Source organism: Syngnathus acus, chromosome 22 (assembly GCF_901709675.1).
Source record: "Syngnathus acus chromosome 22, fSynAcu1.2, whole genome shotgun sequence".
Classification (NCBI taxonomy): Eukaryota; Metazoa; Chordata; class Actinopteri; order Syngnathiformes; family Syngnathidae; genus Syngnathus; species Syngnathus acus.
In genome coordinates, this window is record NC_051106.1 from 2060878 (window position 1) to 2084226 (window position 23349).

A 23349-nucleotide genomic window follows, 5' to 3' on the forward strand; every position below is an offset into this window, starting at 1 on the left:
ATGCTATAAACAAACGCACATGGATAAGGTTTTTCATGTCTACGTTAATTTGGCCCCCTAATCCAACTAAATCGCATAGAAATCACTCTTTGGTGTAACATCTGACAGTGGAAAATAAAACTCCATAAAAGACAATGCGTCAGGTGGATGACATCATTTTTTTAAAGTACATCTATCTGTAAATGACTGAGCTGAAACTGGACACACAAAATGAGAGCGTATTTTGCCAACTGTACCGCTTTATTTTCATGGGACACACAAACAGTAACTGACAATTTATGACAAACAAGTGTTCTTAAATTACGACATTAATTCAAAAAGTTTTGCGTTTTTGAGAATGGCACACATTTTCTCAGTCTAAGCCCCCCATACCACGGGTGACTAAGAAAGAACATAGACAAAGAAATAGTACCTCATAGAAGCTACTTTTGTATCAGAATTTCAAGCTAAGTTGATACCGTGCAGTGAGAAAAATGTTAATTAATCCAAGCTAGCTAGCTAGCTTACCTAATGATTGTACCTTTGTGACATATCTTCATTAGGTATCTGGTTAAAAACAAAGAAAAGCCATTTGAGCGAGGCACTCTTCGCCACGGTGGTCAGAGTAGCGTGGGGACCTGGGTGGTGTAGTTCATGGCGGGAAAGTGGCGAGCGTCGACGTCCCACTGCTGCTTTGAGACGGAAGGGGCAGCCGGGGTCCGGTGGTTCATATAGCTGGCCATGAGCAGAGTCAGTTCCAGGATCTGAGGGCGGTTAAAGAAGCTGTCACGGATATTGTTTGGAAGCGGCGCCACTGTCTACGTCATAACAGGTTACCTTTGGTCTGGTCATGGCGAACAGCAGCTTGGTCACGCCCTTGGTCCCGCCTCCCGGCTCCTTCTGCTGGCTGGCGACCACCATGAAGTCGTCACAGCAGCCGCCAAAGGTGATTATCGACTGGTAGGCGTATGAGGACAGTGTGTGCTAATATAAAAATAGAAATAAAAACAGTGGTGTTAATTTGCGAGCTCCTCCGTCCGGCTGGTGATTTTCCCGATATTAGAAAGTGACCATAGCGTAGTCCAGCACGCATAGCCCGTCCTCGTTGACCGCCACCCAGGCCGGGCCTTGTTCGTGAGGGGCGGGCGGCACGGCCTGCAAAAAAAAAAAATCGTTAAAAGCGAGCTAAACCCAAAATGTTTTGTTTTAAAAGTATGTGCCAGCGCTACCCTGACGTTGAAGAGTTTGGCCCCAAACAACAGCCACCTGCGCGCCACCGTCAGGTAAATTCTCACACACTCGGTCGCGCTGCAGCCGCGTAGCGCGGACCACTTGGCCGACAGATGCTCGCTCAGCTCCCTGAAAACAACGTTGTGATATGCACACTCAAATCATGACTAATTTATTAAACCGGCACCGAGAGGAAAGCTGGAAACAAATCACTGATAACTAAGAATATGTGCATGCTTGGTATAAAAAGTCTTAAATGCGATTACTTTTACTCAATTGTTTTATATTTCATTTTAAATTGGTGTAGCTAATGAAGTGTCCGGTGATGTGTCAGACTGACCTGAGCTGCTCGGCGCTGCAGTTGTGTTTGTAGCGTTTGGGGTAGAAGCGCTCCAATGCCTGCAGGAGCATCAACTGAGACTTGGCTTGAGGGGAGGAGGCGGGTGAGGAGGGCGCTCGCTCCAGATCGCCGTGCTCAACCTTTAAAATATCATTTGCCAAAAGTTTCTTCCTTATTCAGGCATCATTCAAAAAGACGTGATGAGTATGGGTGTACCTGCGCCATGAGGGCAGCCACCTCCAGCGCCAGTTCCTTGTTGACGGGGAAATAGCCCTGCTGCACGTTGTCATTCACCTGGTAAGCCAACAGGAGGCGCTCGCGCTCCGTCTCGCCTTTGACTTGAGAGCGGAAGCAAAGCCTGCAGGGGAGGGGAGGGCACAACCCTGAAGGTTCGGAACTTCTGTTTCCATGCCACGGCCATGTTTACATCCACAACTGGATGCAAGGTCAAGATTCTAGAGCTACATATTTCTTATCTTGGAAAATTATATAATTTGATTCTATTTAGCTATGAATTTAAAAAAAAAAAATCATTTTCACTTGTATTTATTTAAAATAAATTCAGTTTTTTTCTTTTTTAACATATTACATTCTATTAATTTGTTACCAATAGCATTCACTGTACATGATACGACCTTTGTATTGGAAATGTGCTACCTGTTCTTGTAAGTCAACCGTACAATCCGCGTTCCCTCGTTCTTCGCTGGGTGTTGCTCCTTCAGGGCCTGCTCCCACTTGGAAATAACATCACAAATCTGGAAGAAAAAAAAAGAATGTGGTTTAACAAGATCCATTTGAAGCTGTTGTATTTTCAGGAAGTTGAGCATGCCTTAGCGGGGGGCAGCAAGCAGTGCTCCAGGTCTTTTCCGGACGGGTCGTCGGTAAAGAGCGCAAAGCCGGACAGCTGAGGGCTCCGCATGCCGATCCTCTGGTTCAGCGTGTTGAGGAACTCGTCCACGGTGGTGGAGCCATCAAAACCCACAACTTGGTACGTGTTGTTCATAAAGTGCACCGGGATGCTGAAGGGCAGGGAATGGTGGTAGGGGTTCCTCAGCAGGATGGAGACGATCTCCATGCGTGATGGTCTGGCCTCCCGCTCGCCGTTGCGCAGCGTCCGCTCGACTGAGCGCTGACAGTACACGGCGTACTTGCCCACGTCGCTACTACGAGCGGGGGAGACGGAATGGAGAACAATCTCTCAGAGTTGCTTCCATCGGATGGCGGCGAAAGGAAGGACGGGCTCACCTGGGGTCAGCGTTTCGGTGCAGGTGCTGCCTGAGGTACCACAGGAAGTGCTGCTGGGGGAGGAAGAGCGCCACACACAACGACAGCAGCTGCCAGCACTGACAAAACAAACAAAACTGGTGAATATCTGAGGAGGAGAAGAAGAAGATGGCGACGATAAATTGTCAAACCTGCGTGACAGAGTAGTCGTGCGTCGTGCGGCGGTTGGTCTGCTTGATGAGCTGGCAGAACATCTCGTTGTGGAGCTCCTGGTGCGACAGGCACACTTGCAGGGCGTTCTGTGCCAACGACGTGTGGTAGTCCACGCACGGAGACTCCACCAGCACGTTGATGAACAGCTGGCATGACTGCACACGCAAGATGAAATAAGGATTGCTGCCTCCAGCAGGGAGCAGCAAAGTGCAGCCATTTTTTTATGTAGCAGGAGTATCTTGCTAGAGAAAAACTATACGTACATATATATATACATAAACATATATTAGCAGCTTTATTGATATGTATTGTGAATTGATTTTATATATTTTTTGTGTGTTTTAACTTGATGAACATAATAATTGATATGTGCGAGAAGCTGGACCTTGAAGAGCTTGAGAGCTTCCGTCTGTAGGGCGTCCGAGGGCAGCGTGGTGAGCGGCGAGCGGAGACCTTCCTTGGAGAAGCTCAAAGCGTCACTCTGCCACAGGCTGCTTTCTGGGAAAACGAAACAAAAACAACAATCGGCCGTCAACACTCAGCAGCTGATGGGACGAGCGAGTGAGAGACGGTTGTTAACACCGTCTACCGGCTTTAGACACACACGTCAAAATAGCTCGGTGCTGACTCAACGTCTCTCCATTTATAGCAACAAGTGAGAATTGTGCAAAGTATTTTGTGTTACTCAAGCAACGCGATCTGCTCGGCTTCAAGACGATTTGATGGAACAAGACCAAACATTTACAAAGGTTGTAGTCTGAAAAACAAATCCCAAACCTCCAATGCGATAGCTTATCAATTTGCGTGTCAGTCACCTGTGTCTCCATCTGCATCCAACAGTCTACCGATAAGCTGCTCGCACTCTGTGCCCACCTTCAGGTTGGCGCCGCTTCCCGCTGCCACGCTCAAGTGGTACAGCCACGCATCCTGTCCATGAAGTCGGCGTTAGCATTAGGAAGCTTCTTAGAATTGGCTAACTGACCTTTTCCTGTTTGGTGCCGACGAGGAGGTATGAGGGGCTCTGGTCGCCGGGCTTCACCACCAGGGTGCAATGTGACGAAAGGAAGCCGCCGCCAAGGCCTGCCTCGTAGTCCTCATCCGAGTCGCACGAGCGGTCCACTTCCTGGACGGACGCCGAGCGCAGCTGCAGCTGGCCCAGTGGCAGCTGAGAAGTGGACGCCATTATTTCAATATTTAACTCAATAAAATTATACTCCTAGCATATTAACTCCTAGCTAGTTTAGCATTTTCAAGACCAACAACCACAAGTTGCCCAAGAACCACACAAGTTTAGCCAAAAGATTGTTAGCATGTTAGCAAACTAGCGTGGCCCTTACAAGTTCAAAACCAACCATATGCTGCTGTTAGTTTCACCATTTCTAGTCACTGAGGACTGTTAGCTTAGCTTGCTAGTTGCTAACTAGCTTAATTGTAAATAAAGTGCTTATCATTTACTTTATCTTCTTGGTTGCGATAGTAGTAGAAGACCTTTCCGACCAAAGAACACCACACCAGCTTGGAACGCCCATGTTTGACCTGGGGAGAAAGAAGAAATAATAAATTTCATTTAAATTTTAATTTTTTCTCCCCCCAACTTTTCTATGTGAGCGCATGAAGGACTTATTTCCCGTTCAAAAGCATTGTACAGCGTCGTGGTGGCGCTTACCTTAGTGAGCCAGCCTGTCACAGTGGGCTTGTCATAGGTGGGCCCCACGCTGACTGGGCTGCTGGCCTGAACTTTCAAGATGTTCTGCAAGACCCGGATCCACTCCTCCAGGATGTTAGGCGAATCCGCCGTCAGGTAGAAAGTCTTTTTCTCTGTGATCAACTAAAAAAATGTCAGGGGGAAAAAATGTGGCATGTTTTGGGGCACCTTAGGACCGAAATGCAAACAAATGTACAGTACACAATCCGGAAACGAAGTAGCGCGAGGAAGCTTACTTGAAAGGTTTGCGCTCCTTCTCCACGGACGATTCGGCAAGACGAGTTGAGCTCAATCTGACCTTGAGGTTTCCTGATGACGTCGCTCTAGAAGCGTCACACATGCACAGATATTCATATGAAAGGTCTTGAGTAAGGTTTTGAGTACGCAGAGATGCCTACTCACGGGTGTCTTGTAGTAGAGAATCTCGCCGTTCCTGAGGATGAACCAGCGCCGCTTCCACGCGTTCACCTGACTGCTCATCTTCAACAGGTAGCCAGATTTCTCCAGGGTCTCCTGAACGCAACACATCATTCAAGTACGTGTTTTGCTGAATGCTAACACGTGAGTAGTTGATTGGCTAACATGTAGCAAGACACCAAACTGAGTAATGAAAGAAAAACAAGATAGGATACTCACGGGCCCGGTGCTCTCACAAGAGTAAGAAGAGGTCCTCTGGACTTTGTGCTCTGGTTCCGAGTAGTCGCTGTCCAGGGAGCAGGCGTCAGGCGGGATAGCGTAGTCACTCTCCGAGCTGATGGAGGACATGGAGACACCTGGAAGGAATGTCCAATGAAATGCATCGCTCGGCGTGATGAAGCAGGACTCCTCGTACCTCTCTTGACAGCACGAGGGCTGCCGGGAACGCCGGCCCGCTTGTCTGGACTCAGCACAGAGGTCCGCAAGCTGGCCAGGGAGCCGCTGTCGTCCTCTGAACCCGAGTCGTCGTTGTCCCGCAGAGGCACAGCGCTGATCTGAGTGGCTTTCTAAGCACACACAAAAGTGACAATATTATTACATTTTCTCTGAAATTGTTATTCATTCAATTTGTCTGTGCCAAGTTTCCACAACTCTGTATTTTTTATATAATTCTAATATAGTTAATGTAACTATTTAGTTCAGCCTTTATGTTGAGTGTAATTCCACTGTTGGCCACTAGATGGAGGCACAATTATTTGTGCTATTAAAAGGCAGAAGGGCTGACTCACCCCTTTCAGTGTGGTGTAGACCGGAACGCTGATGTTCTTGTAAATCAACTGCGCAAAAGGACTGGCCGCTGGACACTGGGGCAAAATGGAACCTGAAGGAAAATCAAAGTTGATTAGAACAATAGACACAATGGATGTTTTTAATGCTAAAATATTGTTTTTCTTAGCCGTCAAGTTTCAAATGTACAATTGTCTTCAATTAATTAAAAATAATAAAATACACAAATATTTTTTAAGATGTTAAGATAAGTTAAGACAAGTTAAGATGTCAAATTTATTTGCATTTCTGAAGAGAAAAATGAGTTGTAGTGGCTGATTCATTGCTGACTTCCTGAAGCCATTTCAAATGTGGATTTTTCTATTTTAATCTTGATCACAAATCCCCTACATTTGTTTTTAGCATAATCAGACAGTGTGCCGAGATAAACAGCAGTTTTAAAGTCTGTCTGGTTTAAATGTGACGCAAAGCAGCTGACTGTGGCTTACATAAAGCAACACCGTAAACACCCTTCAATGTGATACGCAGCTCTGTTGTGTCTGGAAGAGAAAATAACTTTTAATCCGCCACCTGCGCCTTTTATACAGATAACCCTACGGAAGGGGAATATCGACCATGTGTGCTTGTAGGCAGTGACGTGACATCACCCACTCAGATGAGTTTTCGATTGTTCTTTGTTACCATCGGAAATAAAGCATGCTGATGCCAATGGGGACCACAAAACTGACATTAAATCGAAATAGGACAGCCAGAAATGAATCTGATTTTCAGGCTCCAGTTGGGACCAAATAAAAAACAAATGTGCCGAGTCAGCATTGGCATAAACCCCAACAGCAGCGCTGGCAAGCCTCGCCGGGGATCACGCAAGCCGCTAAATACAAGGAAGGACGTCGCAATGAGGAGCCTAATTACAGCCAGGCCTTGTTGCTTTCATCGAGCGTGATTAAAAAGTAGCTATCTCATTGCCTTTGAGGAAGGGAGTGTCTCCGGCCAAAGATGAGCCCACACCTGCACAGGTGTGTCAGTTCCCAGGCCGCAGGAAGTCACATTAAAGGCCCTGACGACGGATCTGGACTGGCTGCTGAATGACGCGTGACTGGCCGGCCACCCATGGATCAGAACTCACAGCGTGTTCTGAGTGAACAAACTCACTTGGAGGAGTGGTAGTGATCTGTTTGCTTGACAAAGTTTGGACAGCGGCAGGTCGTGCGTCAGATGGTTGGCTAACTTGCCAGTGGTTCACTGGCAGAGCTAGAGGGGGGGCCACGGGGCCGCTGTCCCCCAGGCAATATGCTTGTGCCACGCCAGATATTGACTTTTAGGGAATTTTCTATTTTTTCCGATAACGTTTTCCACATTTCCACCCGACCCTCGTCGGTAACGTAAAATAGCGTTTTATCGGTATTTTCTGAAGAATTCTGGGGGTTTGTAAAAACATTAGTAATTGATCAGGAGCTAGGACTCACCTCGCCCTTGGCACCTGGCTCCAGGTGATGCCTCAGATACTCTCATTCCAGCCTTGGCCACGGCATAGATTCGACTTTCCTACAGGTGGTCAATCAGTTCTATTATCACGCCCACTTCAAGCTGCAAAGTGCTGACCGATCTGCCTACCCAGGAAGGGAAGCGACGCAAGGGAGGCGTCGGTGGTTTCACAACATCAGGATCCAGTCTCTCCAGTTCCTCTGCGAGACCCACAAGGGGGACTCCGTCATGCTCTGATTCGGATCCTTCTACCACGCCGTCCATGCTGTCCAGGAGCGTGTCGTCAATGTCCGTTTCCTCGACTGGCTGGGAGACGGGCGACGCGCTGGTGGTGAGGGTGGAGCAAGTGGACGAGGGCGTCATAATGTCGATGCTGACCAGCTGGTGGAGTCGATCCAGGTTGTGCTGGGGCTGGCTCAAATGCTTCTTCACCAGCTGGATGCTGTCCCTGGGGGTGAGTGGTGTCCGGATCTTGGGTAAGGTCATGCTGGCGCCCGACTGGGCGGGACTGGGAAAGGGGTTGTTGGTGGAGGGCGAGCGAGGCACCGCTGGGCTTTTAGGTGCGAGTCTGAGCTGAGACTTTGGGGATCCGGCGGGACTGGTGGCCGGTTTCTCTAAAAGAGCTGAGGGACGACACGACGCTCGTCAGCTTTGCGGGCAAAACAAAGCGAGGGGTGAGATCTCTTTGCCGACCTTTTAGTTTGTCGTGCAGCATCGCGATCTCCTCCATCTGCTTCGACTTGGCCTGTTTAAGGTGTTCGTTCTTTTGCTCCATCTGGAGAGAAAACACATCGTGAAAAAAACATTATTCAGTTACAAAAAATAAGCAGCAAAGCACCTCCATGAAATTCATCTGAATGGCATTACATCATCTGCGCCACAACTTAGACCCGCTCCGAGCGGTCTCCACTAACACTTCCGTTTCCATCTGATGCCAACTTAGCAGCGGTTTTTGGAATCTTTATAAATCAGGGCCTTTAGAACTCGACCTCTCATGTCCAGAGCGGGACTCTGCCGTTCTCACTTACCTCTTGGAGCTTCATCTTCACCCAGTCTTTAATCTTGGCTGCCTTCTCCTCAATTATTTTGGCCTCCTGGGTTCTGACTAAGATCTGGAGAAAGAGAAAACATGACATTACGCGTGGACGCGTTGACCTCGGTTTGTGAAGCACGGCTCCATGGGGAGGCTCCAAGACCTGCTTTTCCAGCTGGATCTTTAATTTCTTGATGGTGGCATCTTTTTCTTGGACCCGGGCCATCAGGTCTTGGTACTTCCTGTACACTAAGCTTTCGGACTCGCAGCTATGGATGTTTGATGACTTGAGCTTTTCTTCCATGGTGTGGATCTGAGATGGCCGAGATAGTTGAAATAAATTTGCGAGCTGTTTTGAAAAGCTCGTTAAAAGATGTCCTACCTGTTTCTCGGCGCTCTCTGCTCGTTGGTCGGCCTCGATCGCCCGCTGCTCCAGCTCCTGCATCTGTCAACGAGACAAAAGAGTCCGTTACCATGGTTTCACGTGTCGGGGTAGAAACCCAGCACGATTCCCCCTCCACCCTCTTTCTCTCCATTGGGAAGCGTGTGGGAAAGTTCAACAGACGTGAAAATGACCTCATCAATAGTAATTAATCGCATATTGTTGCCCGTCGGAGATGTTCTGCTACGTGACTGCTGCTGATCAGAGTGCAAACTTAAGTGTTTAACAGTTTTTTTGTAACGCACACACACACGCTCCAGACACACAAACTATATCACACACTACTATGTACAACACAAAATATACTACAGTCATGTATCCTCGTGGTAGTTGTGTATTTTTTTATATATATAAATAAAAGTCAAATTATGGCACGAGTGTGTGTATGTGTGTGTAAGAATGTCATCACTCTATTCAGCGAACTCCTCACATGGCCTTCTGCCTTGCTCACTAGGGAGATAAACTCCATGTCACATTTTCTTTTTTCACTCTCGCTCTTAAGCTCGCTTTTTTTTTCCACACCAAAGTGGGTCAATGTGTAAAACACTCCTAACTTGGCAACAGAGACCAGATGAAGATGAAGAAAAAAGCAATAACATGGCACAACGGTCGTCACTCAGCAGACCACCACACGCACACATTGGAATCGCATTTTTTTTAACATTGATGAAGTATAATAAAAATAGAGAGGACGACTAAATATACAAGCTGGGCAAAGTTTGCATTTCCCTTAGTCAGCGTTTTCCTTGCTAGTATTCCCCACCTGACTTTCGAGGTGAAGCACCACCATGACTCAGATGTTGAATATTAAAAGCGTGCAGCCAACCTCCGGTGAGACACCATGACCGGACGCTGCGCGTTTAGCTGAGATGATCGCTGACTCAGGCGCTTTAAGCGTTTCCTTGTGCACAATTAAAAGCGCTGTTGCGGTCTGTGCGGCGTTTTGACTTGCTCGTGACGGAAAAATAAAAAAGGCTTCAAGTTGAGCCAGACTGAGTTTCTTTCATCTGTGGATTAATGTCATACATGCTATTTTGGGGTTCATCTCAAATGTATACATTACTATAGTTCAGAAAAGAACATCTTAGCTTGAAAATAGTTTTTGTTAAATTTATTAACATAATTCCATCCAAATACAAGCCGAGAAGTCTTTCAGTCTCTTGTACCTTCTCGCCCAGCAGCTCCCGGATTTTCCCGGCTTGGATCCGGAACCTCAGCAGCTGCATCTCCAGAGCCGCACAGCGCTTCTGCCAATCCACGCCGGGAGCTCCCGCGACACCGCCGCCGCTGCCGCTCTCCATCACGTCAGCCATGTCCACGATTTTCTCGGACTGAAACGAGAGCGCGAGAGCTGTGTTTATTTCTATTGTGCAAGGTGGCGGTTATGGTGAAGAACTGGCGAGAGGAGCCACTGCCCTCATTGCTGTTTATGACAGTTGACTTTTTTTTCAGGTCATTCGGTCTGTTTGTATTGCGCAAGATGCCGTTTTTCGCAGATCGTCCTTGGGTGGAGTCACGGGACACTTAGAGTCTGTTTTCATTTCCAAGACGAGTCATTTCACTTCCATCCTGGTGATTCAGTGAGCAAAAAAAAAAGTGTGGCGGATAAATTTGAAAAACTTCCTCCCTGTGACACACGCCGCACGGGAAACGAGCGCAAATGAACAAAACAGCTGGATGGAGTGAAGTTCAAAACTTTCTTTCCATTCCCTCGCCTCGCTTGGCCACACACAAAACCTCAGCGGGGAGGTTGTGTCAGCGGGGGAGGCTTCACTGGCTCCCAGGCCAAAGCGGGTCAGCTCTGCCTACTAACCCCCAAACCTCCCTTCCACATGCAATCCCTTCTTAATTACAAGGCAGGGCTGAAACTGGATGCTGCTCCGGTCTGGCACAATGGTGTCTTTCTGCATGACAGTCCCATAAGAGGGCAAGTGGGGGTGTGGGGGCACAGAGAAAAGAGGCAAGAATGTTTGAGGATGAATGGACAAAGGCCTTGGAGCAGGAAACTGATGGGGCACTTCACTTGTTTTTGTTTTACCTCAAAGAGAAGGACACATGAAGGAAGCAAGTTGAGAAGGTTTAAGGCCTTTTGTGATATCAGAATGAAGACCTTTTGTTCACTTAGCAACGTGAAGTATGGTTACCTAGCTAGCTACAAATATGAGCTAGCTATAGCAAGCTAGCTAGATAGCGCTTCCGGAGGCTTTTTTGTGCATGTTTTCATAATAGACATGGCTACCGGATTTCATGATGCTTTGTGAAACAGAATTCAGGGGCTGACTTTGATTTTAGAAGAAGCCTTTATATGTTGGACTCTGTAAAAATTGCGACTTCAAAGCAAAATGGCTGTGTCCCTGTTCTTTTTTTCAGGCATGGCTTCTGGAGACTTTTTTGTGGGTCTACTCATTATAGGCATGGCTACCAAACTTCAACCTCAATATAAAACAAAGCATGACAAAGCCAAACGTGGCGAAAACGAAAGAAAAGTTAAGCAGTAACAGACAGAAAAGCGAGTGCGACAGACGAGACGTTCAAAGTCCGGCGGTCGAAAGTGCTCCCTGCAATTAGCCTGCTCGTAAATGCAGGCTTTGGCCGTACAAATTACAGAAGTCATGCATGCGGAGGCTTTTGGACCCGAGATGACCACTTGGTGCTCGACTGGCTGGCGGCCTTGATGTAAAGTCGTGCACTTGGGGAGGAACGGAAAACTAATTGTTCTTGAGCGTATACAGTCAGCGAAGCTTAGGAAATTTCACAGACAACAGACGACAATCAACTTCTCATCTTTATATTTACTCAAATTTAGAGTCAGCAGCTGATCATTCTTCTATTTACACCACTGGTATAAGGGCTAGCAAGGGCATTTCTAACGCAAAGTTGTGTGCTTTCGTTGAATCAACAATATGATATTTGTTTGGTTGGGTAGTAAACTGAGATGTCTCCAGTTGAAACCATTTTTTGATAAAAAAAAGAATTCTGACAACAAAAACAACACATCTTGGATTACAAAGGTTGTCACGTCACAGAAGGCCCCATTTGCCACGTTGGACATCCTCGGCGACAACATGCCAGGTCAGGAAAACAAATGGCCTGAGCAATCGCAAGGGTGTCGCAACTTGAGCCAAACGCCGGAGTAAACTTTCCACTGAGTGGAAAAGTCAAGCTGAGCTGCCCCAAAGGCCACCTTGGAAGTGAGGCGAGGAGCGTCGCTTTTGCCGACTGTGCCGTGTATCAACAAACATTTGACACGTGGGCATGCTACATCACTCGAGTTGGTGTACACTTTACGTTTGAGCTTCCAGGGATCTGGATTTGCGTCGGGCCACCCAGAGAGGATGGGAGGATCCACAGGAGGAGGTTGCCTCGGATGGCTGCAGCCAGACAGACAGATTGGAGTTCCAGAAAAGAGGTCAAAATAATAACGGAGGATTACCAGCTAATTCCGTACATGTACTGAGATGCTAACTTGGCTGACAAATTCCCAACAATCCATAAAAAGGCAGAAAATGTGACAATAGACACACACTTATTTAAAACAGACACGCCTGTACACACGCACAAGCGACGACACGCTGCCGAGCTTGCAGCTGCGCTGATGTCAGTGATTAGTTGCTGGAGATGACATCATCCCCAGCAGACGTTCCCACATCCCGCCTCGCATCACCCCCCATCCCGCCCGAGGCCTCGGAGGCTGCAGATGTGGGTCGCCACGGCACATGTGCAAAACTACATTTTGGCTTCCAAGGGACAAAACAAAGTCAGATTGTTTTTGAGAAGATTGTAACATGAAATGCGGAAAAGTGAAACATTTAGATGCTTTTCATTTTTTTTCATGATGATATATACAGTATATATTTGGATTTGTCCAAAAAGTGACAAATATTCAAAAAATATAAATCACAATAAAAAAAATTTGCTGTTTGTTGTCGGGCCGGAACGGATTATTGACATTCCCATTTGTTTTAATGAAGAAAAATGATTTAAGAAATAAACAAGAATGAATGAAACTTATCTCAAGGCTTGTTGTTTAATTTCACGACCAATTATTAGAACGCAAGCCATTAAAAAATACTGAGTATATTCTATTTCGTCCCGTTTCTCTTATCTGTTCCGTCACCTCCGTGACCTGCCGCTCGTTGCACCTTTCCCAGCATGCATCTCTTTCTAGGTTAATAATGACAGGCTTTAGCCAAAAACCTACTGGCCCCTTGACATACCTCTCTTGTGAGGTGTAAACACACACCTCGGACCACCTTTCACACACTTTTTTCTCTTCATTTAATTTTATTTTTTTAAGAAAAGAATCTTGTCTTATTGGGGCGTGCTGCATAGAAAAACGATAAAACGCTACAATAAGCGCTCGAAGAATCTGTCCAAAGTTCTGAACTCCTATTTCCACGGCCACAAGAAATAAACACTGAGCATGTGCAACACACCGGTAGCAAACTGACCTGTGAGAAAATAGTTCTTCCCTGTTATTTTTTTTACCTTTTTGCTGGTCGACTCCACCCACAGGGCCACGCTCACGGCGTCCACAGCGCTCTCCTTCGTCCACTCATTCATTCATTATTCTTCTTCCTGAAGCAGCTCCTGCCTGGCCGTGCTCTGCTGACTGTGTGAGCCCGCCGCGTGCAAGCACACATCATGCAGTCACACACACACACACTAACACACGCACACACATACACACACACACACACACACACACGCTCCTCCCGGCCTTCAATGAGAGGACCATCTTCCTCCTTTAAAGGGCCCGAAGCGGCATCAGGTTTCTGCAAGGAGTCACCCCTCACCCTCTTCTTCGCGGTCTTGGCCCCTCCCCTCCCACTCTAGGATATTGCATGAGAGGCTGGCTGCTCCCACGGGATGTAAACACACACTTTGTTTCACCCGCAAACCGCGGACGGTTACAGTTCAACGCAATTACCCGTGCGACGTTATGTAGGTTAACGCCGACTGCACATGCGCATCTGTACCTAGTATCTATGCATCAGTATCGGCTCACCAAGGATATGACTGTGAGAACTGTCTTGTTGAATGTCTACATGTGTAGCTGCACCGTTTGTGTTCATATATTGGTCAGCTCAGCAGTCATCACTTGGTGGACTTTGTGATTTAAGCATAAGCCTGCAACGCTTCTGTCAGAAGCTTGATTCACACACAACCACAACACACCATGAGTTATACACACACACACATACACACACACATATGTGCACACACACGCGAACCTCCTTTAATGTCCTTTACATGTGTCCTTCCATAAAGGAAAAAAAAAGTGGTGTCACCAAGAGACTCTCACAAGTTTGCTGTCTAAAGATGAGGAGGAGGAGAGGAAGCGGGCTGACCTTCGTTGCGGTTTTTCATTGTGGTGCTGCTCGTCAAAGTGGACCACACACGGAGGAAGCTGAAAGGGAAAAGAGAAGCAAAAGGGAGTTAACAAGTCCTGTTAGCTTGGGGGGGGGTGACGAAAGAAACACTCAGGCCTTTTTTCCGCCATAAAACAGTTTTAACAAAAAAGTCATCTGGGTGCTCGTCAAATATCCTACTCGATATCATTGAAAATATATTTCAAATATATTGAGTAATTCAGTTATCGTTATTGTATTATCCTGTGTTTAGTTATCTTCTATCCCATGCTGCTCTCTACTGGACAACATGGGAAGCATCCGTCATTTTCAAGTTGAGCACCAGAGGCCGCCAGAGCAGAAAGAGCAAGATGAACAGAACAAACTAACCGTTGAAAACCAGTTGAAAAAAAAAATGTCAGTCAACCATCTCAGCAAATTGCAAAACAAAAGTAAATTTCTAAGTAGTAAAGTAATAAAAGCACGTTTTCTTATTGATAAACTCATTTAAACAAATGTCCTTAGGAAACATTTATCTTTTACTTCCTCTGTCCAAAGAGAAAACAGTCAAGAACAGGTTGTGCGTTTAAATCTACCACATAGCTGTTACAACCCTATAAGCAGAAGATATTGGAACAAAAACAGTGGCGCAACACATGTAGAAACATATGTCACATATTTTCAACTTGTATAATATTAGATGGGCAATATTAAAGAATGATTTGGGCCTGTATTAACCCCTCCCTAGATCATCCTCTGTCCACGCCTGCACGAACAACCAGCCCCCCCCACCCCCATCGACCAAGCGGGCGAAAGGTTGCAACCTCGCCATCAACCTTTTGGTGAGGGTAAGCGGCAGAAGGGGCCCAAGACAATCCAGCACTCTCACCAGCGTGGCAACCCCCAGCCGGACCCTCGCCCTCCAATGCCACGTCCCATTCAGCAACGGCCGTTGTGATCAAAGCCGCCACCCACCCCCACGGTCAGTCGATATCCCCTCAACCGGACTGAAGGCTCGGAGGGCGTCCTGGTTCTCAAGACTGATTGGAAGACAATGGAGCCCCCCCGTCCTGTGTCAGTTATGTGTGTGTTAAAGCATCTCAAGAGGGTCCAGGAACTCGCAGGAGCAGGTGGCAGACTGCGTCCGCTAGAAATCAGTTCGGACTTGGCCAGCTGTGGACAAGGCGGGTCAACGGTAGGACGTTTCTCGTGAGAACTGCGATCAGAAACCATGTTACCCCAAAAAGACTTGGAGGTCTAAGTTAATCTTGAGCGCTCGCAGTCCATCAAAGAGGTGCCCAGGTTGGAAGTGTCCAAATGCCGCATACAAAAAAAATTTTTTTCCCTCCCACCACCTGATTCAGCTCCTGCACATCTGGCCTGAGTTAGCACAACAGCGGACGTGCCCAAGCCCCCCCCTCAACACTGGGAGGTAAACATCTTCAGCTCGGGATCCCAACGGAGGCCGATCCGGCCCGGCCCACATGTTCCCCGGACAGGAATCCAAAACATCCTGAGCCGGGTAGCATGTAGAACAGTACACATCTGGATCGCAGATGTGCACCAATTTTTTTACGTATGCGTTTTTATGAAAAAAAGATAGCACTGTGTTGTTTAAAAACAAAATACAGTCTAGTATGCCACTCATTTATCTCGAGGTTATGGTCCAGAAATCAGTGCACTTCATCCGCCCGTCTTTTTGTGTTAATCCCTAAATGATTAAATGAAATTGTTCGGGTAATTTGAGGAACATGGAATGACAATTCTAAAACAAAAATCCTAAAAAATAAAAAGGTAGAAAAATTTTAAATATTTCAGCCTAATTGCAAGGAAATAAATGATAATTCCACATTATTGAACAACAAACAACAGCCCTAAAAATAAATCCAAGTCACAACGTGGTGTAGTTCTCCTTACTTCCACTAGGAGTCACTTGTGCTCTGTGATGGACTCCTCAGGTGAGGCCCGCAAAGGAGGTCAGCCTCTGCGTGCTAACAGCTAAAAAAATCACAATACACAAAATGTTTTATCAAGTTATTATATCTCAAATTATCAACACATGTTGCCATTAACGAGTCACACGTAACTTAAATGAGATGCTTTTTCTTTAGCTTTATGGTGGGGCGAGAAGAGAATGTCACAATTTTAGTTAATAAGTTATTAGCTTAGCTTATAGCCTGAATCATAGACTCAAACTTTTTATCCGGCAGCCCATGACGTCAGGCAAAGTTACGTGCACTCCAGCGGTGCGTGTGTGTCTTGTTTTGAAAAATAAAAAGTGAGCATAGTTTGTAATTAAGAGTTAATGAATGTTTTTGGCTCTACGTTTTCCGCCCAGGTTACATGTTTTCCGTGACAAATACAGCCCCTGTTCCGCCGCAGCCTCTTTGTTTGTGGTAAGGAGATCCCCGTGTTTAGGTGGAGGTGGTCGCCCCCCCGCCCACACACACCCACACACACATCCAAACACAGACTTTGATCTGGTTCTCCACTGTGCTGGAATGCATGCCGAAGTCTGTGTCGGAAGTGGTGGGACAAAGTCGACCTGGAAATTTCAATTCATTTGGAAATTTCAAACATTTTGCATTGGTGGCCGCTTTCACGCGGGTGCGGTTCTGCGCGAAAGGCAATCAGCAGTCACGGTTAGCATCATCGCTAATCAACTGAGACTTTGTGGCTTTGTGTCTTCCAGGCGCCACTTTTGTTATGCTTGCACAGCTCGTGATGGTTTTGAGGTCATTGCCGGCTCATCCGTCCAAGACAAGCAATGCTGGCTTTTCATAACACCCCCCCCCCAACCAGCCTCTTGTCAATAAGCACGTAACCATGATGACAGAGGCCCGCATTTGACTTCCTTTTCACTTAGTTTGAACTGCAGAACTGGAAATGAAACTACACATTTGGCACTTTTTTGTTTTGCTGAACAGAAAGAAGGAACATTTCCTAAGAATACTCGTAGTTTGATATTTATATTTTATTTTTGTCATGATTTTTTTCCAATACAATTCAGATTGTTTTATTTAAACGTTTAATAATGTCGCTCACAGAAGGATGCAATTGTTTAATAATGTCCTCATGAGAACCAGCTTTTAAAATAAATAAATACATAAATACATAAATGAATGAATGAATGAATGAATGAATGAATGAATGAATGAATGAATGAATGAATGAATGAATCATGTCCATGTTAGTTTTTCCATTTAATAATAACACAAGATAAATGTGTTAATTTTTTAATTATACCCTACATGAGAGCTTTTGAAAACATTTTGAAATGCTCGGCATGAGCGCTTTTTAAAACATTTCATGCCGTTGACGAACGGCCACCTGAGAGCTTTTCAAAATATTTCATGATGTCCCACGTCAGAATTTCCAATATCAGCCCAGACGGTGCACACATCGTGTAAGTTCAGAGCTATGTTGTCGTTCTCCGACTTGAAATGAATATTCTGCTGACTCTCTGAGGGATGCGATAAAACTGAGGCTCGGTCACCCCCGCCCCACCCCCAACCTCAACCCCGCACCCACCCCCCTGGGGGTTAGCGCCCCGTCCCAGACGTAAACACGAGTGACAAATGGGCCCAGGTATCAGGTCTCGGCGTGGATGACTTAGAAGATGGACAAACAATGGACGTTGGGGGGGCAAAAAGCTTGGAGTGCGTGTTTCTGCACAGCTTTAGTTCCAGTCCAAATCATTTCCCGGTAATTCCTCCCGGTTTTGTCATCCATGTGGTGCGGATTAGAAGGGCGGAGGGTGGTGGTTGGGGTGGGGGGCTCGTGTTTTGGTGGGCTGATTGAAGACAGACGGCCACAAGAGGCCTTCTTCTTCTTCTTCTTCTTCTTGTCAAGTGAAGGAAGTCCCTGCCGGTGGGGGTCTGGTGGATCTCGGTTGTGGCGATGCAGAGGGACATTTACAGTATTTGCTCCAAAACAAGTCACAAAGTTGTTTTTGACCCGTAATTGTTTTTGTTATGAAATGCAGAAAAAGCAATTTTCACAACTGCAAAACTTTAAATATTGTCGTATGGTCAATTTTCAGGGAGTCTGAAGCTTGATGATGTCGTCACCAATGACAATAATGGACGTCTTGTTCTTTCAATTCTTCTCTGACACTGGATGGATGTCGTCGGATGGCCCCGTGAGAACATTGTGACACCGAACTTTCTGCGCACGCATGTGCGACTCCTCCACGGGCTTGTTTACAACTCTGTGTGTGTGGGTTCAGTGGCACTCTGGTATGTGCGTCGTTCTGTTCGGGCTCTTCTGAAAGGCGGCCCGCACGGCTCGCGCTTCTCAAGTCCGGCCTTGTTCCCCTCTTGCCTGTTTGTTCAGCTGGCCCACCAGCAGGGTCACCAGAGACGTCCCCCCCCCCTCCTCCCGTCCCCTCCCCCCTCTCGACCTCCGCCGCCCTCTCCACCTCGGACACCTCCTAACCGCCCCCGCCTCGGGTCACCAACCTCCTGACCTTTTCACCCGGGGGTTTGGGTGGGGGTTATTTGCTCCAAGGCCATCGCTTAATAAGGGCGTTTTGTTTGGACCTCATTTGGGCCGCAATCCGGGCTCGGGCGCTTGTCATCAGTGCCATTGATCTGCTCCCAATGAGCTGATTAGGGGGGCCTGTTGCGTGGTGGTGGTGGTGGGGGGGGGGCAGGGATGAATGACGCGGGTCAAGGGGCCACGCCGGGCCCAACACAGTCGGGCATTCACCATCGGAGGATGCGAGGTGAAATTAGCGCCGGTTGGATGAGCAAATGGGCTCAAGCCTGTTTGATTGTGTTTGTCGTGGTGGGCCTCGCACCCCTTTTGCACTCTGGTCCATTTTGGATTGGGGAGAAATTTCCAGTGTCTGGAAGTACTCAGTGAGCGTCTATCCTCCTCCTCCTCCTCCTTCTCAAAACTATCTGTCCATTCCTGATAAACAGCCAGATCAGAGGCAAGGATTTGTCAACACACTCACGATGACACCGTCCACCCGTCAGACACCCTCTTGCTGCTCATTCACAGGAGGCAGGACGTTTTTTTTTGGCCTGTGTGCGTATATTTTTTCCCAGCAACACTTGCATCATCGCAAATGACCAATGATGACAGCATCTCCTGAGAGCTGAAACGAGCGGCCAAGCCTCGACACGCCCATTCTACCTCACTTCAGCATTTCACAGCGAATCAGATTTATTATAAAAAGGACATTTTATTAAAAAGAATGTACTTTTGAATGTTCCCACCCACTTCTGGAAATGATCTAATTCCACTTAACTGGTCCAGAACTCTTGACGTTGAGGGAGCAAGAATGAAGGCAGACCAGACACCATCCTAGGTTCAGTTAAAATGTTGACGCTAAGTTACTGAGCAATGACTTTTAGCAACTTTTGAGTTCTTGCTTCGAGTTGAAGGGGAGCGTTCTGGTTTCTGGATTAGGTCTTGAATCAAACCCGGAGAAACTGGACGGCTCTCTGAAGACTCACAACATATGCTTAGAGGCGACCATCCCACTCGCTTCCCACGTTTGCTATCGATGACATCACTCGAGCAAGCGTCGTTGAAGACATCAGCGGCGTCGGATTTTGCGATCTGCCGAGTGACGGCTATGAGATCGAAGCGAAGAGGAGAGCGAGCGGGAGCGTTGCGGCTTGGCTGAACTCACCGTGAACCCCGGACAGATTTATTTTCTCCGGGGCCCGACGCTCACTCGCTCGCTCTGAGGGGCCGGGATTTACACACCTCGCCCCGCGCAGCCGGGAAGCAGGGCTGACGACGGGATGGCATTTTTTAAGAAAAAGAATAAAAAGATAGTTTCGCTTTGGGAGTGAACCTGGGCCGGGATATTTTTTAGGTCGCAGCAAAATGGAGACTGTGGGCACCAGAAACATGGAAGTCTGCAGTGAAGTGAGGACTGGAAGAGTCCTCCAAGAAAACACAAATCATGGACTGGGGGCAGCAACAAAGCACAGCAGTGACACAGAGTTGGATTTACCCCCCCCCCCCCCTCCCCCTCCATTATTTCCGATCGTGGAATTATTTTGACAATTGAAAGTTGGAGCCCAGAATGTGCTGTGTTCTGTGTGAATGCTTGTCACTCAACTATAAAACTACCTCCGCTCAACATTCGTGATTCAGCAAGCACACACCGCTCACCCCGCCCTCTGCAGATCTCTCTCAATGGCGAGTAAATAACCGCAAGCGTGAGGAAGAAAAGGAAGGAGGGGATGAGCTGAGCAAAAGAAAAGATGAGATGGCGCTAAAGTTTTCTGGCTGTGTTCTTGGCAGAGGGCCAGATCAGTGGACAATGGAAACCCTGTGAGGATCCAGACTTGTATGGACGCATCAGCCTATTGAGGAGGAGAGGGAAATGGGAGGGGTGGGAGACCAGTCACTTGCTATAGAAAATATTGATCTGACAGACTCCATGAAGGGACGCACAGGCTTGCCTGAAGGTTGCCATCATTCGGGCCTGAAATGATTCCACCAGCGTGCCTCAAGAATCCTGCTAGCACCTGCTTCGAGGCGGGGGCGGGAAAATAACCCTAAAAATATATATACGTTCGAGATATTTTTTTTTTCTTGCTTGCCCCAGACTACCTCACTAAAAACACACAAGAATATGCAAAATTTGCTTTGAAGGGTGATTGGATTTTATTTCCACATGTTGTGATGTGAGGCGAGCGAGAGGTTACTAAAGGCCACCAATGTCGCAAGGGCAAAGGAAGTGAAAGCGGAGGTCTGTTGCCATTTTGACTCACACTCGTCTCTTTGTTTGCCTGCGTTCAAATCATGCAGTCAAGGAGCTCAAGTGCAGCCGGAAATGAGTCACATTTTGAACATTTGAGATGTTACAGCCCAATCCCAAACAAAGTATTCACAGGCTGAAAATTGAGCCCCGAGATTGGATTGGAGCCAACCACGATTTGCGGATGCGCTGTCGATAGACTTTCATTACTTTGGGGGCATCCCTTCCGCCCCCCCCAACAGTCGGGCCTCTTTGGCGACACGAAAAAGAATCCCCAAAGATCCCCTGCAGAGGAGAGCCAACGGTTGGGCTTCTCCGGCGCTTCATATCTTTGGAGATGAGGGAGAGAAGAATGGGGAAGACAGACACTTTCATGGCTGACTTGGGGGCCATTACCCCCCCCCGAACCCACCGTGGGCCTGTTCTGACTCCTCAGTGTATTAATCTGCAGTGACAGTTTTGCTGTTTACCAAATCCTGCCAGGATTTGGGGCAGGGCCGCATGGCGCCACTTTGCTCCATTAACCTTCTGACCTCGGAAGACAGAGCAACCGGTAGGACCAACACCTGTCCCTTGTCACCAATGCCCGACCAAGTTCATCCAGAAAAGGAGAGTAGAGGTGCTCTAGCCTAGTTGACTAGTGACTCGTCAGTCAATCGGGGACCAAAATTTATAAACATAACCTTTGCCATTAATTGTACAACTTTTTAAAATTAAATATGTCAGATATTTTTCTCAGACCTTGACTTTTTTTTTTAATCTTTTTTTCTTCATTTTTTTTCTCATAAACAAGGACTATTTTTTTCATTTACAATATACTCCTTTTTAATATCTATTTTTTTATTGGATTTGTGCCTTAGAAAAATGCAAAAATAAAGAAAAATTAAAACAAATTTGTGAATACTACTTTTCTCAAAAATATGGCTTTTCTTAGATTTATTTTCTCTAAAGTGCAACGAGCCACAAAAATATTTTGAAAATTTTTCAAAAACATGCGACGAGGATCCATTTTTGTTTCAGCCAATATCTGACTTTTCTTTAAAGTACATACAAATTCAATCTTAGAATTTATCTCTTGAAAATTAACTTTTGACTGTGCACCGATTAAAACAACCTGAGCGAGTTCACCTGAGTGAGCTCCAAAGGTTTGCCTGAGGACACCGTTAGAAATGTGTGAAGATAGTCGCACATACGCGCCAGGTCTTGCCCCGTGTGCTCGTAAAGTCGCTCCGGCGGCTATCGTGGCGGCTAACCTACATATTTGTTTAACGAGGAGAGGCATATGATGTCTGGAAAAAAAATAACAAAAATCAAAAGAAGCTTGTAAAAAGACAAGTTCACTTAAGGCCGGTCGTTTGAGCGGCGGCCATGTGACTAAGTGCTCAAACGTTGCATCACAAGCAACCACGCTATCTAATCGACGCAATTGATTCAATGGTATGCTGTGTGACTTGCAGATAACAGTGTGTGTCATTGATCCTTCTTACGGCCTCATCAAACGGGACCAGAGTGGATTTTTTAGCGATCCCTTTTTTGCCGATTTGGGCCTTTTTTGGGGCCTTGCATAAACTAAACACATGGCTCAAACGCAGAAGTCGCATCATTGTGCAAGGTGTCAAACAAGTTTCTTCATCGCCGTTCTAATTACAAAGACACAAAGCGCCTTCCATCAAACGTCAACCTGATTTCCTTGCACACACACACACGCACGTACACACACAGTGTTCATGAGTAACAAAGCGTCACGTCCTCCCGTCGGCAGGCTGCAGGCACCCTCAGCCCCTCCCTCCCCGCTTTCAACCCTGACCTCGATGACATCAGACTGTCATCACCGTCACTCTTGCAAGGTAAACACACGCACGCACGCACACACGCACACACGCACACACACACACACACACACACACACACACACACACACACACACACACACACACACACACACACACACACACACACACACACACACACACACACACACACACACACACACACACACACACACACACACACACACACACAAAGTCAACTAAGAGCCTTTGTGCCAATGTAGGCTCACTTTAAGGACTTTTTTGGCGTCACTTAAAAACTCATGTTGGCCTGTCCAAAGTTCACCTGACACACTGTTGACTTTTGAGACAATTAAAGGCAATTGATGATCCCGCAAAAAACATATTGAAGGTGCGACAATGTGGTTTATTTCAAGTTTGGCGCATTTTTTTTTTTTTAGCTAGCCGTCGCAATCTCTTTAGGCTCAACGTCACTTTTCAAGGTTTCGCACAATGACACAAAGGCAACGAAGCCTCACCCGTCTCCAATTTGTTTTCCGTTTGTCCTTTGTCCCGCTTCTTAGTCAGTTGCCACGGCCGACCCTCTTCCACTATTCTGCTGAACGTTCGGGAAAAAGTGGATACGCA

General features: G+C 46.8%; 1 protein-coding gene across 1 annotated transcript; it reads right to left on the reverse strand.

The window, feature by feature from the left end:
- Window positions 1-211: 211 nt before the first annotated feature.
- Window positions 212-23349, reverse strand: plekhh1 (pleckstrin homology domain containing, family H (with MyTH4 domain) member 1). Its single transcript, XM_037241884.1, has 30 exons — window positions 23241-23349; window positions 16123-16203; window positions 13343-14264; window positions 10021-10185; window positions 8795-8857; window positions 8576-8725; window positions 8408-8491; window positions 8073-8154; window positions 7509-8002; window positions 7361-7439; window positions 5897-5988; window positions 5524-5674; window positions 5328-5464; window positions 5094-5204; window positions 4928-5014; window positions 4653-4814; window positions 4442-4522; window positions 3969-4151; window positions 3802-3913; window positions 3372-3484; window positions 2965-3141; window positions 2795-2892; window positions 2379-2712; window positions 2207-2304; window positions 1766-1907; window positions 1550-1689; window positions 1209-1338; window positions 1051-1134; window positions 817-963; window positions 212-743 (listed from the first exon to the last, which is right to left on the reverse strand). The coding sequence occupies exons 3-30, from the start codon at window positions 13415-13417 to the stop codon at window positions 600-602; spliced, it is 3915 nt and encodes a 1304-aa protein (XP_037097779.1). The 5' UTR covers window positions 13418-14264; window positions 16123-16203; window positions 23241-23349; the 3' UTR covers window positions 212-599.

What these genes read in the sequence shown, in the direction of transcription:
- plekhh1 (XM_037241884.1), bottom strand. Translation starts at nt 13,417, where the DNA reads ATGAATGAGTGGACGAAGGAGAGCGCTGTGGACGCCGTGAGCGTGGCC. An exon ending in AGATCCAGCTGGAAAAGCAG is followed by an intron (nt 8,492 to 8,575) that starts GTCTTGGAGCCT and finishes CTCTTTCTCCAG; the next exon opens with ATCTTAGTCAGAACCCAGGA. An exon ending in CGGTTGACTTACAAGAACAG is followed by an intron (nt 1,908 to 2,206) that starts GTAGCACATTTC and finishes CCTCCCCTGCAG; the next exon opens with GCTTTGCTTCCGCTCTCAAG.